General features: G+C 47.5%; 1 protein-coding gene across 2 annotated transcripts in view; it reads left to right on the top strand.

Annotated features, from left to right (window-relative positions):
• The window catches only part of NCALD (neurocalcin delta), a 272,455-nt gene extending 254,933 nt beyond the window's left edge, over positions 1–17,522 (top strand). For both annotated transcript variants that reach the window (XM_019467962.2, XM_019467963.2), the window contains 2 exons: positions 11,639–11,744; positions 14,795–17,522. In XM_019467962.2, coding sequence (XP_019323507.1) covers positions 11,639–11,744; positions 14,795–14,892 — 204 coding nt within the window. In that variant the 3' untranslated portion in view covers positions 14,893–17,522. The remainder of the gene's footprint in view (positions 1–11,638; positions 11,745–14,794) is intronic.
• The last annotated feature ends 344 nt before the right edge of the window (positions 17,523–17,866 follow it).

The following is a 17,866-nucleotide window of genomic DNA, read 5'->3' as shown; positions in this document are numbered from 1 at the left end:
GTGGGCATTTGGCTTCCTGGAGGGCTCGTCTCAGAAGCCAGCACTCATTCCAGGACGTCCGGGTTCAGGGATAGATCTGCAGCCCCTGGGGGAACAGGTGGGGCTCTGGAAGGGAGGTGGCATATAACACAAGGAGCCGGAAAGGTGCTGGTGGGGTTGAGGATGGAGGCAGAGGGGCACTTGCTTTCAAGGAACCCCGGAGACCCGGTTACAGAAACTAAGGGCAGAGCCAAAAGAGACCCACGCGACTGACTTGTTACTGAGCTACTGTAGCTGAGGCCTGGGGTCTGCTCCTGGGCCAGGGGGCCTGGACCTGCATGGGCAGTGAGAGAGGACAGGTGCTCTGTCCACACAGAGCCGGGTGCTGAGCAGGAATCCCACTGACCTTTGTACTAGTTAACTCTCCAAGATCTGCCAGCTAGGTCTTTCTGTGCCTCTTCCTTCACCCAGAGCAGCCACTATCTGAATACGGTGTGTTAAATTAATCCCTCAGAGACGGGATCTTAAGCAAGAATAAAGGGTTTCTCCCCTCCCCCAAGGATAAATGCATGAAAAATATAATTTCAACTGTAAAAATATGAGTATAGGAAAATATAAAAACAAAAGGGAAGAATTTTCCATAATCCCACTCCTCCCACAAAGAGAATCACTGCTAATAATTTTCTAATAGTAGAAAATAATATTTTCTGTTCTCATTTCCATGCATTCAAAAATATCTAACTGACTTCATAATGCATATGAAATTTTGCATCTTGCCATTTTCACTCAACATAGTAATACAGGCATTTGTCATGTTATAAAAACTTAAAAAAAATTTTTTTAATGTTTGTTTAGTTTTGAGAGAGAGAATGAGTGGGGGGAGGGGCAGAGAGAGGGGAGACACAGAATCTGAAGCAGCCTCCAGGCTCCAAGCTCTGACCTGAGCCGAAGTCAGACACTCAACCGACTGAGCCACCCAGGCGCTCCTCATGTTATAAAAAGTTTTAATAATGATATTTTATTCTTAATGTTTCTTTTATTTTTGAGAGAGATAGAGCGCGACTGGGGGAGGGCAGAGAGACACAGAATCCGAAGTAGGCTCCAGGCTCTGAGCCGTCCGCACAGAGCCTGACGCGGGGCTTGAACTCACGAACCATGAGATTGTGACCTAAGCCAAAGTCTGATGCTCAACCAACCGAGCCACCCAGGTGCCCCAATAATGATACATTAATAGCTGCATAATAGTCATACGATATAGTTTACTTACTCTTCCCCTACTGTTGGATATTTAGGTTGTTTCCACGTTTTATTATTATATATGATACTGTAACATTTAAATATAAAATAACAGATAATTCTTGTGCATGAAGCTTTTTCTATATTTGGGACTATTCCCTTCGAGTGGATTCCCAGAATTGCAATCACTGAGCCGAAGGGAAGGAGCATTGATTTCTGAGACACTTGACGCTGTGCCAAATTGTTTTTCCAAACATGCTCCCTGAGTGACTGAAGGGCGTCCCAGGTCATTGCACTTTTCTGATTTTTCCCAATCTTTGCTAATTAAACAAAAATTTAAATTTCAAATGGGACTCGTTTTCATTAGCTTTATTTTCTCTCTCCTTTTTTATCTGGGCATCGTGCTGTGCTCTGCTCCCCCCCCCCCCCCCCCCCCCCCCCCCCCCCCGACTTCCCACCATGTCCTCTGCCTCACTGCAGAAAAAGGGGCGAGTACATTCTCCTTTTGAAGAGAACTACTTCCTGATTGGGATCTAAGAAAAAAAAATCCTGTTAGCCACTGTGTTAGCTCCCGTTTAACATTTTTTGCACAGTTCTCCTGGTCGATGATGTGGTGGCCAGTATTAATGAATATGTTGACCCCCAGTCAAGGAGAACCCTCTGGACCCCACGGGCTTCTGAAAATCAAACCCGGCACCCATTTTGTTTCACACCTGCCCTGAAGCACTGCTAAGTAGCTGGGAATAAATAGTAGGGGAGGAATACACTCTCCCTGGGCTGAGGAATTCTGGTTTGCAAGGGAGGGTGAGAACATTGCAGAGAATGTGCAGAAGGTGCTGGTAAGCACTTGGGTTTTTCCGGAGCCTGCAAATGGAGTTTCCTACAGCACCCTGAGGATTGACATTCACGACTCACCCCCCACCGTGGGGAGGAAGTACTGTGGCACCTTGAGGCGACTTCCAAATTGCCGATGAGATTAAATTACACTTAGAATCATTTTCCTATTAAGGGCTATGTTATTCTATTCTGCTACTTTGCAAACTGACGATTCATGTATTCTGTCTCATTCTAATGCTAATCCCAAGTTTCCAGTGGATGAACTGGAATGTGTAGGATGTTGCCAAACTTCCCTTTCTATTTTTCTTCTTTTTTCACCCCATTCTGGAAGCCCACACTCCAGACCCTGTCCCTGTCCCAAGAAGTTGTGTACAGATTCTCTCTCTCTCTCTCTCTCTTTTTTTGGTTCCAGCTGGTCTGCACCATTGAGGAAGTACCTTTGCAGGGGTGCTTGTACTTCAGAGAGTCACTGTCCCATTGGGTTTCTGCTTTGCATGCGGGCAAATATATGGTAGAGAATGAGGAGATGAGAGCAGGCCGGAGGCCAGCAGAAGCATTCACAAATTAAGGTCCTATTTCTTAAAGTGAGTAAAACCTACAGCTTGATGACAAGCATCGATATATAAATTCTTGACCGAACTTCTGCTCCTCTAAGACTCAGCAATGCAAAGCAATTTAATAAAATGCAAATTTATGTTGTTCACCTACAGACACTAAAACCGGGCGGGGTGTAGACTGGGGTCCAAACAAGTTTATAATTAGGCTTGACAATGAATGGAGTGTAGTATTGCCTACATTTTCTAGTGTTTTTCTTCCCTGATGTTGCTTCTCAGTTAGGCGTCAGAGTCCACAGAATGGCTTACGGTGACAAGCTTTGGTCTCTGTCACACTGACTGCATTGTGGCAGTTTCCTCTTGGTGCTGTAACAAATTGCCATAAACTTAGTTGCTTAAAACAACGGGGTCGTTATCTTACAGTTCTCCAGGTCAGAGGTCTGAAATTAGTTTTACTGGACCAAAATCAAGGCGTCCATGGGATGCAACCTATGGGGGAAGCATTTCTTGGCTTGTGGCCTCCTTCATCCACGCTCAAAGTTAGCAATAGTAGATTGAGTCCTTCTCACACGAGCGTTTTCGTGGGCATCTCACTCTCTTCTCTCTTCTACTCATAAAGACCATTGCACCTACACTGAGACCAGCCAGATAGGACTGGTCCCCCATCTCAAGGTCCTTAACTTAATCACATCTGCAAAGTCCCTTTTACTATATCAGGTAACATATTCACATGTTCTAGGGATTATGACAGGCACATCTTGTGGGGGACCATTATTCACTCTGCCACATATACTAAAATGCAGATATTTTCCTTTTTTAAAAAAATAATTTTGTGCTATATCAACATCTGGATGAACAAGCAAAAACATACACAGATTTATTTTTAGAGTCTTGAACATTTTTACATTCACATGCTTATTTTTTTTTTAAGTGACAAATTTAGGAACATGATTTAGGCCCAGTGTTTTATTGCATCAAAACTGCCTCTCGGGAGTCATGAGCCAGACCACAGCTCTGACTTTTCCCCATTTTACAGCAGAGCCTCTCCTCTGGGTGGGAGCTAGGGTCAGCCCTCTGCCACAAGAGCGGGGAGAAGGCTTCCTGTCTGTGCCTCAGCCCAGGTGGAGATAGGTCTGCACACCTACACCCTTCACAGCACAGGGGCCGAGGAAGGGGCCGAGTGAGCCAAAGAGTGGCATTGCTGATTTGGCCATGAATGCCTGGACCTTCCCTGGGATGTTGGGGGTAAGAGAGCACTGAATTTGAGGATCCATCAGTGGGACCACAGCACTCCCAGGGAGAGAATGCTGTCTTGGAATCAGACCCTTCCTCCTAGTTATGATTCAGGGTTAATTGGCATTTTTGATGAAGGCAAATGAACTTCAGGACACCCTTAGTCTACCTTTTTATACCTTTTGAATGAATGAGACCTGAAGGAAGGAGGTTGGGGGTATATTGGCAGCTCATCACAGAAGATACATTTTTGTTTCTTTTAGCAGTATTGGAATTTTTTTCTTTTTAAATGTTTATTTATTTTGAGAGAGAGAGAGAGCTCGAGCATGAGCGGGGGAGGGGCAGAGAGACTCCCAAGCAGGGGGACTGGGCACAGGTTTGCCCTCCAGGAGCACCACACAAACGCACAGATTAGTCCCAGCTGGTTGCAAGATCACCAACTGTGACCTTTCACACAACCAGCTTGTGAGTATTTGTGCCACAGAGGACCAAGGTCAGGACCAGGAAACCTTCTTTACGTTCTTTAAGAGCCACTTCCTGAGTGGCACCTTGCATTTTTCCTCCCGATCATCTTTCTAAATTGGTGTCATAGACACTAGGTCAATTTTAATATATTCCTGGAGACCTAAAACACTGTGCTCTTTTGATTCTGGGGGGAAAAGAGGGGCGAGACAAGAGCTTCTAATCTATTTTGATATGGTACCTGGGAATTCAGGTCCACACCCTCACCTAATTCTCAATTATGAATGTGGACCACGGATATGACCCTGGCGTGCACCTTCGATTTCTTTCCTGGAGGAAGTTCTAAAGCAACTGCTTCGGCTAGTGGCTTCCTCTCAGGACTAATCTTCGCGCTTACCAGTTGTGTTTGGTTTATCCCTTTCTTATTAGGGGATTAATCTTACGACAAGAGTTTAACTCTTAGCATCCAGTATGCCATCTGGCAATATGAGCGAGGCAGCCCTCTCTGGCTCTTCCCTTCCAATGTCCTTTGTGGACTGCTCTTCGTTCTTCGGCTCCCTGAACATGGATACTCTCAGAGTTCCAGCTACAGCCCTTATTTCCTGTCATTCCCTCCAAGAAGTCTCCTCTCATCAGTGTTTGCGGTGGGTTGAGTATAATGATGAGTGCTTTCCACGCTGTGGTAGTTTCCTAGGGTTGCCATAACAAACTGTCATAAACTGGGAAGCGTAGAACCACAGGAATGTATTCTCTCAGGGTTCTGGAGGCCAGAGTCCAAAATCAAGGTAGGGACAAGGTTGGTTCCTTCTGGGAACTCCGGTGGGGAGGGTAATCTGTTTCACGCCTCTTAGCATCGGTGGTGACTGGTAACACTTGGCATTTCTTGGCTCACAGCTGCATCACTCCGGCTTCTGCCTCCATCATCACATGACATTCTTCCTGTGTGTCCGTGTCCAACTTTCCTTCCTTTGAATTGCTGGATCGATTAGGGCCCGTCCGAATCCAGCATGATCTTATTTTACCTGATTACATTGTCAAAGACCCTATTTTCAAATAAGGTCACCTTACCAGGCTCTGGGTAGACGTGAAGTTTTGCAAGATACTGTTCAACTCAGTGCACGTGCATGATCTCATTGAATCTTCATGCCAACCTTATTAGCCCCAATTTATGCAGGAAACAACTGATTACTTCCAGATCTCCAACTTTGTTACGTCCAAATCTTAGTAAACATCTCCACCGAGATGTTGCACTGGCACTTGAAGGTCAGTATTCCCGAATCAAACTCATCATTGCCCCCCAACCCCCCAAACATGGAGGCCTAGAATACAACAGCTCTGGAATGTCTGTTAGGGACAATAAAAGGCCTCTTCGGATGGGGCTCTTTGAAGCTGCTTTTGCATTGCACTTAATGTAAGATTGAAAACAAATATTAATTGCCCATATCTAAGAATGATGGGTATCACTGCTGACTTAAAAGAGGACAGTGACAGGAGGAATGATAGATTTAAGAAAATACTAAGGAGACAGATTCACTGGGTCCTAGAAATGGAGATAGATGGCAGAGAGGTGCCAAAGATGTCTTTGCACCACAGGGTGGATGGCAAGGCTATTCACATGCGTGTGTGTGTGTGTGTGTGTGTGTGTGCGTGCGCACACACACACACAGGATTTTGAGGGCAATGAGTTTGCTTTTTTCAAGTAAAATCTTACATGGAACCTAAAATAGGAATGGAGTGGCTTTGGTTGAAAAGGGACAGGGTCTTCTCCCTTCACCCTCTCCCTGTGAAGGTACCTACAGCACCTGCATAGAACATTAGGGAAGTTACTGACTTCAGGTGTTCTCACTCTGAACAAGAAACCACTGACACCATTCCAGACACACAGACTTCGATCCTATTTCAAAAGTGTTTCTAAGAAAGATCCTCACGGCCTCTCTCCACCCTCATTTCCCGATGTGCAATATTCTTCTAAGTGGGGTGCTGTTCTTTATCTAGAATCTCAAAGCAACCCCCCACCCTGTACCGTTTAACTTCTTCTGCCCTTGGTCAGTTGTCACGCGGCCTTGGATGTCCTGTTAGAAGACCCTCCATCTGGTGAAAAAAGACGGTCTGGTTTCCTTTAGAGAGAGGTCAAGTTTGACTCTTGGCACTGTGCCTGCCCTCCGTTAATCCTACAACTTTTATCAGTGCAGACGTGACTCCTAATTTTCCAGAATTCCAAGAAGTGGTTCATTCAGAGGAAAAAAGGAAGAAAAATATAGGGCACAAGGAAGCTGGTGAGACCCCGGGCTGCAGGGCAGAAAACTGTCCCAAGCCTATATAGGGGCAGAGCCAGAGCTGGGCTCTTGGGCAACCCATAGCTCTGTGTTTACCCAGATTTGAGAATAAGGCTCTTCAAGTTTAATTAAAAACAGGATGTCCCTGCTGGGCCTCTCATTGACATTGCTAAAAATAAGCAGGAAAGTAGCCTGGCCTCTTCATGGTTTAATCCCATTAAATTTGGGGAGGGGGGGTAGTAGAGCTAATAAGAGACATGATTTGTTTCAGATTGCTGTCTGGCATTGTGTCTTTTCTCCCTGTGCTGTGGAGTCCTAGATTCTGAAGTTCTAATGCAATCAGCTCTGGGTTATTGATGCCGTGGGAAGGGGACAGACGATTTCCCAAATGTGGTTTTGCCTGGTCGCCATCTACTTACTCACTCTTGGGACCACAGGGACTTGTCACCTCAGCTCTTTGCTCACTGCTCTGGTGCCACACACATCAGAGACCTGGTTTTGTGAACAATCCACTAACCCCTGTCTGTGAGTTGATGCACATTAAAAAAAAAAAAAAATTCTAATCTAGGGCCATGAAAGAGCTGTCTGGAATGTGAGCCTCTCGAAGGAGCCCTCACTTCCTCCTCAACTTTACAATATGCTCAGACACTGTGCCTCTTGCCCAATTCCAGAAGTCCTGTTTGCAAATATACTGAGGTAAGGGCATCCTGACTTTCTTCATTGCTTTGTTTTGATTTGGATTTTGGTTTTTATATTAACCCATCTTTATTTCTCTGTTCCAACCCCACTCCTTTGGCCTAATAGCAAAAGGCTAAATCTCTTCAAGACCTTCTGTTGAGTGTGGGAACCTTGTTTTCTAACACAAATTCATCTGTTCATTTGATCTTTCGTTTGTTCAACCAAGAGTATTAAGGGAATAATCTCTGGATTATTGCACAGTTGACTTCCCATCAGAATTCCAGGAAGGAGAAGAATTTCATGAGCCCCAGCTCTTAGAGGCTGGGAGTTCCAAGGAATGCTCCCGACCAGTGAGTTTACTCACCATCATGGGAACCAGAGGTGGTGTAAGTGAAGGCTTTTGTAACAGTAAGACATCACTGGAATCATTGCACCCATCTAAATGGTGCTTTGGGTCACCAATATGGTGTCTCCCTAGCCTTCTACCAGAGGACTGGTGAGATACACAATAAGAAAGACCATATCGGTCGTGTTGATAGTTGACTGCCACCACCTAGTAGACACTCAATAAATGATGAGTAAATTATTAATGACAGTTTTTAAATTCTCTGAACACCATTGCCTGCAAGTAAGGGAGTAGGGATGGATTTGGGGAGTAGGTGCAAATAGAATCAAATTTAATATCGCTTCTCTCTTTTGATTGCTTATTGGAGAAATACAAATACCCTCATCTGATCGGGGCCCCAGTGGTCTGTCCTGAGCTGCTCCAGAGCCACATCTTGTACCATATCCCCCACACTCCCTCAGCCTTCTTGCCATTCTTCCTACCTGGGTGTCTATGCACCTGTTTCCTCTGTCTCTTTTCTCTGTAAGCTGCCCACTTCCTTCATCTTTTTGCTTTCCTCACTCCTCGGGGAAGACTGCCCTCATCCTCCCGGCAAGGAGTGTTCCCCCGTTACAACATCTCATAAGACCATGCACCCTCCTTTGTAGCACTTCCCTCAACAAATGTTTTACACTCATTTCTTTGATTGTTCAAATAATGTCAGTCTGCCTTATTTAACAGTAAACCTTTGAGGGCGGGGATGGGGTAGATAGGCCTGGTATGTGATAGCTGATTGACAAATAGTTGGGGAATGACTGAGTGAATGGATGAATGAGAAAAGGAGAGGGGGTAAATTGAGATCAGGGGTTTCCCCACCTGGAGTCCGTGGACGGGCTCCTGAATCCATGAGCCCCTGAAGCTGTCTGTAACAGTGAGTGGAGATCCACGAGCATGTGTGCCTGGTTCCTGAGCGGAGAGCCCGTAGCTTTTGATAGACTGAAAAATTGTGGGGGCCAAGGGCAGGGTGCCCAAGATGGGCCACTTAGGCATGAAGATTATTTTTGAGTTTTTTAAATGAGCATTTGAAACTGAGCAGATTCAAGGAAAGCTCTTTGCCTCCCCCACAACTGTCTAAAAAGAATTTAGGTAGAGGACCTGCTCCAGGAAGAGAGCTGTCACCACAAAGAGCTATGTTATGGTATGAACAAGGTGTGGTAGACAGGGAGGAACCTAGCAAGGCCTGTTTGATCAAAGTCCTCTACGTCCCATGGTTTCCAAGTGTCCCCAGGACACATTTGTTTACCAAACATTTACTCCTTTTCATTTTCCTGTGAATTACAATTTTTCCCTTTGAAGTCCCAGACTCCTGTCCCCTTCTCCTTAGTTCAGGATGACACACATGCCTCATTTCGACTGTCTTTGGAATCTTTGATATCTGTGTGGATTCCCCATGTGCACAATATTAAATTTGATTTCCTCCTGTTTGTCTCCTGTCAGCTTGAGTCTTAGTCCAATTAGAGGGCTTTTGAAGGGCAGAGGAAAGTCTCCCTCCCCAACAGAATCTTTAAGGGGTTTCACATGAATATGTTTAATTATATAAAGAAAGGGAGGAAGAAAAGAGAAGGGGAAGCTGAGAAAAGCATAACAAGAGGAGAAAGGGGAACTTTATAACGAGAAGCAGAATAGAACATTGAGAGTAGAGGAAGAGCCTGAGAGGAGGCGATGGGGGCTGGGGACAGTTATTCCTGAATGAATCCTTCAAACTTATGAGCCCAAGTCTGTGCAAAGCCCTGTGTTAGGAACTGTCAGGGGTTCAATGAATAGCCAGATCAGACTGCCACCATCCGTCTAAGAGGAGAATGTGGTTGGTAACTACAGTTCAAGTAAATGGGATGGAATGATCCAAGAGAGGCTTTGAATGGAGCCATTTGCTAGCACAGAGGAAGGGAAATTACACATAGAAGGAAGACCCTGGAAGACTTCCTGGAGGAGGGTAACATTTCAACCTGCCCTTAACACATGAGTAGGATTTTTGGGAGAGGGAGAGGGCCAGGTGAGCACTGAGATAAGGGAAGAGCATAAACAGAGCTGCTGCTGGTCCAGGAAACCAAGGTGGGTGTTGGGCAGGTTGTCGAGCTCTGGACAGGACTTTTGCTCTCTGCTGCCGTTACCAAATGTTCACCTGGTCCAGGAACTCTCAGCACCTGTCTTCCTGTTTGTAAAAAGAACTCTATCTTTATGGGCTTTTCTAGTTCCCTCCAGGAGTCAGGTGTCCCCAGAGGCTTGGCATTTTGGCACTCTAGGCCCAGCACAGATGGCGGTGTAGACCCGGGCTAGAGTGGACAGCAAGTAGGGGTCCAGGAGGAAGACAGAGTGTGGTTTGTCTCATGCCTTCGCCGCACACTTCCGTGAACGTTTCCTGAGGGAGCTGACTATGGCCAAGTTTACCCCAGTGACACCCACGATCTGAGACCGAGCTGTAACTCTGAGCTTGACTTTTCTCCCAGGCAGAATCACTGTGGAGGCCACCCTGGAGTTGAGCAAGGGCTTTGGGGGGGTTTCAGACAGACTCAGGGAACCTGGCCAGAGGGATCCCTATGGTGTGGAATCCGCCCAAGGGTGAACCCTGGGTGAGTCAGTTTTTCATTCCTAATTTATTGATTGGGATTAGAACATTCGCCGCCTTTTCCTCCAGAATGAGGCAGAGTTTATCCTAAAAAAGACTGTAAAGCAAGTTAAGTTGAGCCTTTAGTATCAATTTGTTTTCTCTCACACACTTCTCATTGGAAAACTACTTTCTCTCAGCTGGCTTCCTTTCTCCCCTCCCTCCAACTATCCCATGGCATCTGAAGCTCCAGAACTTTCCAGATTCTTTTTATGCCCACCCTCCTGCAAAATCTACTTTTTCTAAAACTGCTTCCCCAGACTAAAGTCCCCAGAGTGAATCTGATTAGCAAAGTCATGGCCTGGGGATAAAAACAGTGACTTTACATTATTTCCAAATCAAATCTACATTTGACAACTGCCACATTCCAAGCCTTTACGGAGTACCACGCAGGCTCCACTATGGTGGGGGAGACAGCTTCAGTATTGCATACGAAACTCAGTCAAACCCTCTGTTGCTCATCAGATTTACCCAATTTATCTTAAGCCTTGAGCTGCTTAATTATTTAATACAAAGTTTGGATGGCAGCTTGCCTCCATCTTGGGGATGCCCAGGAGCTTGCTGGAAAGGAATGTGAGGTGATTGCCACATATGGGGGCAGGGGGAGGGGAGAGGATTGGGATGGATTAGTAATGTCTGCCTGGGAGAAGACATGCGCGGACATTTGCAGGCCATCATGGGTTTATTATGCTTGAGGGACCAAGGTGGAGAGACCCACCTGTCTTTCTGACCTGAGGACTGTTATCCACAGCCTTGCTTTTAGAAGTGGTGTTCTCAGGATAGCTGAGCAGCATCACACGGGAGCTTGTTGGAAATGCAGAATCCCAGGGGCACCTGGGTGGTTCATCCAGTTAAGTGTTGACTTAGGCTCAGGCCATGGTCTTGCCCTTTGTGAGTTCCAGCCCCGTGTTGGGTAGGCTCTGTGCTGACAGCTCAGAGCCTGGATCCTGCTTAGGATTCTGTGTCACCCTCTCTCTCTGCCCCTCCCCTGCTTACACTCTGTCTCTCTCTCTCTCTCTCTCTCAAAAATAAACAAACATTTAAAAAAAATTTAAAAAAAAAGTGCAGAATCCCAGGCCCCCATTACCCCCACCCTGCCCTGATCAATCAGATTCTGCATCTTCACAAGATCCCCAGGGGATTCATATGCACAAGAAAGTCTGAGACACAGGGGTCTAGTGGGTCTTCCTGCCAGGTTCTCACTGCTGGAGCAAGCAAGTTCTGCTGGCCAGGCATCCCTCGGTAGTGACTGCACATCAGTTTTCTACAACAGATCGGCAGGAATGGGACTAGCTCCCTGGGCTAATGGAGGACGTCCCATTCACCCCTACATTTGGGAGGTTTAATAATAAGGCTGTTATGTTTCTGGCTTATACGTTGTTTCTGTCCCCAGGCGATCTATAAGATGGTTTCCTCCGTAATGAAAATGCCTGAAGACGAGTCAACCCCAGAGAAAAGGACAGAAAAGATCTTCCGCCAGATGGACACCAACAGAGATGGTAGGAGGCCAAGGCTGCTTTCCTCTGCTCAGTGGGGGCTGCTGGAGGGGCTGGGGCCACCCAGGCAGGGCAATGCCACCCGAGGGCAAGATATTGGCCGCAAAGACGTGGCTTTCAGCTCTTTGTGAAACTGGCTCGTCCCGCATGCTCCCTGGTAGTACAGGACAGAGAAGGACCGAGGTGGGAACAGGCCTAAACCACAGCAGGCTGGATCCCTGCAGGCCAGCTAATCAGAAAGCAGAGAGGGACTTGGTGCTACTCCACTCAGACCCTGGCCTTTCACCCCAGCCTGCCCAGGGGGTGAGGTTGGGCTCTTCTCCGCATGCCCTAAGGTGTTGGTTTCCTGGAGTCTGGTCTTCCCCAGCCGATGTGGGGGAAGGGGAGGAGGGGAGGGAAGTGGCCAACAATTTCCCCCCTGAGGGTTTCATCCACAATTCAGACCCAACAAGAGGAATCAGAACAATCCAAAGTGAAAACGAAGAGTGGATTTCAAACTCAAGGACAGTGGGTTTTAGATATTGGGTTGCCACATAAGTTATAGGAGGCCTAATCAACTCTGAATTTTGGGTAAACAAATGATTTTCTTTCCAGAAGTATGCCCTGTGAAATATATGGGACATACTTATATGAGAAGAATTCTTGTTTATTTGAAATTCAGTGTTTAACTGGGCATCCTGTATTTTATCTGCCAAATCTGGCCACCCTATTTAGATGGGACACCTGAATTTAAAGCGCTGAGCGCTGAATCTGGTACATAAGAAACCCACGCGTCAGGCAGGGTTAACACTTGCTATTATTACCAGCTCCCCTGATTCCCTGGGCATCCCCAGCAAATCTTGTCCGTGACGTGCGAACGCTCTTGTATCCCCCAAATGGTGCTGGTGGACAGAATGACAGGAGGCTTTGTAGTACAGGGAGCCTCTCTTTCTACTCCACGCGCCTCTGGGGCACCAGCTGCCCGAGAATCTGGCTTTGCAGGGTGCGGACCAATCTGTTTGCTTTGCTTCCTGCACAAAAGTGCTATCACATCCGATTTCCCCTTACGCACCTTAATTCACGGCAGATAGATTGTTTTGCGAAGACAAAACAAATGGGATTGTTTGACAGTTAACGAACTTGCTGATTTTCAACTGCACGTTTTGCTGGTGCTCCAGGGGAGCACAGGTGGGTTTGTGTCCTGCTCTAGGGCCCAGCCCCCTGGCAGGAAGAGAGCTATAGGATGAGCGAAGGTGCAGGTGCTGGAGGACAAAACTTTCCGTGTGTGCAGCTCATAGGCAGGGAGTTAGAGGCTCGCTATAATGGTGTCACGGGGTCCTGACTGGGGCAGCACTCGCGGAACACATCCCGCTGCCAGAAGCCCGGTGCTTTCCTAAGGGTCAAAAGTGGGGAGGGGGTGGGAGCCTGGAGCAGAGGCTTCACCTACAGTCTCCCCACTGTTAGATTCTTCTTGGTGGAGGCTCTTTGCGTGGAGCCCCAGGCCTCAGACTGGAAAAGTCAGGACACACAGGCAACGTAGCCCTGGAGTCTACTCAGAAGCACACGGGGAGTCAATCCAAGAGACCCAGACATAGAGGTGAAATGTTGGGTGTTCCCCGCTGCTCCCGGTCCAAGGTTCCCAGAGCTTACCTTTGGAGATCCTCAAGTGTTCAAGTGGCCACTGCCCTCTGCCTTTGCTCACGCCGGCCTTTCAAACCTAACAAGTCATCACCATTGTAACCACTGCCAGAGCAGGGGCAGGACACAAAGCCTAGAGGCGGCTTGCTCTATATTAAAAATAAATAGATGCATAAAAGCCCACCTTTCTCCTCCTCGTAGCTAAAGTAGATTTGGTTAAATGAGAACTAGGTGCTGGGGGAGGGGGTTGTGACGAAGGGGAAGACGTATTTGTTGACGTCTCTGAGTACGGGGTGGTGAAGGCTTCCGTAGGCAGTATCCTTCCTGTCTGGGTCTGGAATGAGTGGAGAAGTAAGAGACAATCCTTGAGGATGGATTTTGTTGGGGGGGGGGGGGGTTAGAGCCTAGTGTGAGAGCCTGAGGGCATTTGGACAAGACCCACAGCAACAGGAAGCCCCAGTGGGCATGGGCTGTCCTCGGGGGCAGGGGGAGCAGGTCCCTTGTGGGAGCTCCTATCAAGAGCAGGCCCAGCAGCTCTTCCCAAGGAGGGACCCTTCTGGAAGCATCAGCAATGGTGGAGAAGCTTTGTGCCGCCCCCACCCTGCACAACAGTATGACAGAGGGGAATTCAATATATATTCCAGCTTACTCAGAAAGAAAAGGGACACACAGATAGGAATGGGATCGCAGGAGGCCAGGTGTCCCTCCTCTAGCCTGTTGTTTGACCCAAAGGACCCGGCAGGGCATCCGTCTGCCTCGTGCGAACACCCCTTTATTCTCCTTACTTTGGATGGAGGGGTGGCCTCCTCCCATGTTGTCCAAAAGAAGGTCCTCCCCCCAGATGTCTGCGAGGGCCCCTCTGCTCACATGCAAGCAGAGGGACTCTTGCAGCAGACCTAAGTGTACCCGAAGGAGGCCAGCAGGCTCTGGGAACCGTGGGAACCCCGCGATGGCTTTGGTGCTGCTAGAGCACAGCTCATTCTCCTAAAAATGCAAAGGCCAGGGGCGCCTGGGTTGCTCAGTCTGTTAAGCATCGGGGGTTCTGTGCTGACAGCGCTGAGCCTGCTTGGGATTCTCTCTCTCCCTCTCTCTAAAATGATAATAATAATAATACAAAGGCCAGATAACTGTTCACCAATACTGAATGAGAACCTCCCACCCCCTCCTGGGAGCCTGGAGCTGGAAGAGCCATGAGGGCAGGGGTCCTGTCAGGGCCACCTGCCACCAGGTCAGCGATGGGCTCCCAGGAAGCAGGGTGCCGTGCTAGGTGCTAGCTTTGCGGTGATGAGCCTCGCCCTGCCCCATGGGTCTCAGGCAGGAAGGGCAGAGGGTGCGACCGCAGGGGAGAAGGTGAGCGGTCGCCACCACCAAGATGCAGTGGGATGACCGTAAGGCCCTGCAGCTGCCACCAGCTCACCTGTCCTCTTGCTTTCTAGGAAAACTGTCCCTGGAGGAATTCATCCGAGGGGCCAAGAGCGACCCGTCCATAGTGCGCCTCCTGCAGTGTGACCCCAGCAGTGCCGGCCAGTTCTGAGCCCCGCGCCCTACGGATCGTAGAGCTGCTTGTGTTCCCTTTCGATCTTCCTTTTTAACAAGTTTGTCTTTTTTTTTTTTTTTTTTTTTTTTGCCAAACAATATTGATGGTGATGCTGCCCCCCGTGAGGTCAGATGCACCTTCCTCCGTGACGCCTTCAGCTTCCTTTGTTGTGGGAATGCCCGGAGCCCCAACCGCTTGTGGCCGAGCATGGACAGTGCTGTCTTGCACAGACCTTGTGGTGTTCGTTGTTCTATGATTTCTCCATCGCTGTTATTATTGTCATTTTTCTTCCGATTCCAATGTCTCTGTTCTGAAACCGAAGACTCGGGGAGGCAAGAGAAGGGAAAACAATTCGGTCCAGTGATTCAATCACAAGCTTCCAGGGGCTTGCTGGAAAAACAAAACTCCCCACCCGGGTCTGGAGTCGCCCGTGCCCTCGGGGTGATGGTGCCATGTGCTGGGTTCCACAAGGACAAGGAACCCTCTGGGGCCAGGCTATAGAAGGGACGTGGAGGCGTCCACTCCACCCTCTTCCCCAGCAGGCTGTTGTAGTGTCTAAGCTGTGAACGTGTCAAGGTAAATTCGTAGAGAAGAGGAAAATGATGGCTCAGCTGTTTTCTCACGGCGTTTACACTAGCTGAGCTAAGATGAGTTTCTTTGGAAATTAAACACAAATGGTAACTTATATAACAAAACCAGACCCATCTTGTTGCCTATTGTGATTAAGACAAAAGACTGCTGTACATAAACTATTGGGTATTGCAGACCAAATTAAGTGTTTTGCCTTGTTTAAATGAAATGCATGTTTAGTGAGCACTAATACAATCTTATTACAGAAGACTGTTTTTAGTAGCTTAATGTGAAGTAAGCCAACTATAATGAATGTCTATGTCTTGTTTTAAAGTCATATCTGTCTTTGCACAAATGCACCAATCAACAGGTATATTTTATATATTCCAGAGAAGTACAAAGTCACCATGACTAGGGCCCAACCTTAATTTCGAATGCATTTCCAGAGTGGTTGTGCCTGGAGAATAGACTAGGGCAGGTTTAAGTGGGACACGTCCTTGGGAGCCACCAGAAGGTTAATATTTGTGAGAGATGTGAGGTGATGGTTAGCTCACTCAGCCCAGCAGCTCAGTGGTATTAGATTGGAAGTGTGGTGCTCTTCTGAATAGATCAATATTCCTTAGACCTGAAAAAAATATATATACCATAAATTCTTGGGACTTCCCAGTGGTTTAAGCCACATGTATGATTAGGGAGCTGTATCTGGAATACTGACCTTTTCATGCCCCCAGTGGCCCTTCAAACAATCAGAGGTCGGGCAGCCGGCTGACTCATCATGAAGAAGGCACGGGCCAGTGCGTCTGTGATTTCCAGGGCCTGCTGTGGGGAATCCCAAAGTATTTTCCATCACCATGTTCTTTGAATGCAGATTTCTATTTTGAGAGGTGACAGTGCAAATTTGCGTCGCTGTTTGGTCTGGCGATCTCACGCACACTAATTGGAATTGAAAGTTAAGAGTAAAAATTGCTGATCACAGGTAAGTCCGTCACATTTTCCCAAGCAGTAGGCATGGGGAAGTCCAAACCCTCAAGGATGTACATGGTAGACCCTGCCCCAGGAGGAGGCCGAGAGGTCCTTAGTGGGTCTGTCTGCACTGAAGCTACTTCCTGAAGATCATGACCCACAGAAAGACAGAAATAACCATGAGGGAGATGATGTTGAGTCCATTCTAACTCTAGATTCCTCTGTGTTACTTGAGTCCATTTTACCTGGTAGCAAAAATCTGAATTTGTATGGTTGGCCAAAATGAACCAACTTTGCAGAATGAAATTTGGAGGCCTAGATTTGGTAAAATAATCTTTATCTCCCTCTAAGTGTCAGCTCCTCCCAGTCGGTCAGCCCTGAGACTTGCCAAATTCCTCCTTGGGCCGAGTGGTAAGATCTGGGTCTGAAAGCCAGGGGATTACCCTAAGAGGCAGAGGGCAGAGGGGGTGAGGGACCTAGCACCTCTGCTGGTCGTGTTCAGGAGGTGCATCCTTCCCCCACGCGGGGGTTGGGGGGGAAAGCCCTTCCTGCTCTGGACTGAAGACCAAATTCTTCCCTTTCAGTTCTTCAAAGAGGGTGGGGAGTCAGTTAATATTTGGGCAAGTCCGCCTGGGCTCTGCCTTCGGTCAGGACATCTTGTTGAGCCAGACTCATCCAGTTCCCTAGAACTGAGAGCTGTAGTGAGAAGGAGGGGAGAGGGGCTCCAGCTGCTTAGGAGAGAAAACAGAGCCAGATGCATGGCTGACGAACACCGACATGCCTGAGATACACAGAAATAGTCTTCGTCCTGGCCTGCCATTGACCCTGTCTGTATTTTCTCGATGGTTGTTTTTCTCTTCTATTCCTTCCCAGGAAGGGCTTTGTATGTCCAATGCAATGCACTTAAATTTGGCCAAGGGACTCTGCAGCACCCGGAAGGTTGAATGCCTAAAAGTTTATGTCACTTCTTTGCTGGGCTGTTTATTGTCATTACTGTGTTGAGGGACCTCTGGAAATGGTCTGTTCTGTCTAAAATCAAGGCAGTCTGTGATTTCAAGGGACTGGAATAAAGTGGCTTATGACTTGAAGGATGATACAGAGTGGCCGACTATCCGTTCATACCCTTGTTGAGGGTGGGGAAGGGATGTGGAGGGTGCTGTCCCATCCCATCTCTATGTCCCAGGGGGCACTTTCCACAAATGGATTTAATAATCTACAGTTGATCCTTGAACAATGGGGGGGTTACGGGTACAGACCCCTATGCAGTCAAAAATCCACACATAACTTTTGACCCCCCAAAACATAACTACTAATAGCCTACTGTTGACCAGAAGCCTTACTGATAACATAAACGGTTGATTAACACCTATTTTGTATATAGGTTATACACTGTATTCTTACAGTAAAGCAAGCTAGAGAAGAAAATGTAAGAAAGTCA

Source organism: Panthera pardus, unplaced genomic scaffold (assembly GCF_024362965.1).
Source record: "Panthera pardus isolate Hobbes unplaced genomic scaffold, ASM2436296v1 HiC_scaffold_7, whole genome shotgun sequence".
NCBI classification, from domain to species: Eukaryota; Metazoa; Chordata; class Mammalia; order Carnivora; family Felidae; genus Panthera; species Panthera pardus.
Note: the sequence above shows the minus strand (reverse complement) of the source record. Positions and strands in the feature narration are given on the sequence as shown.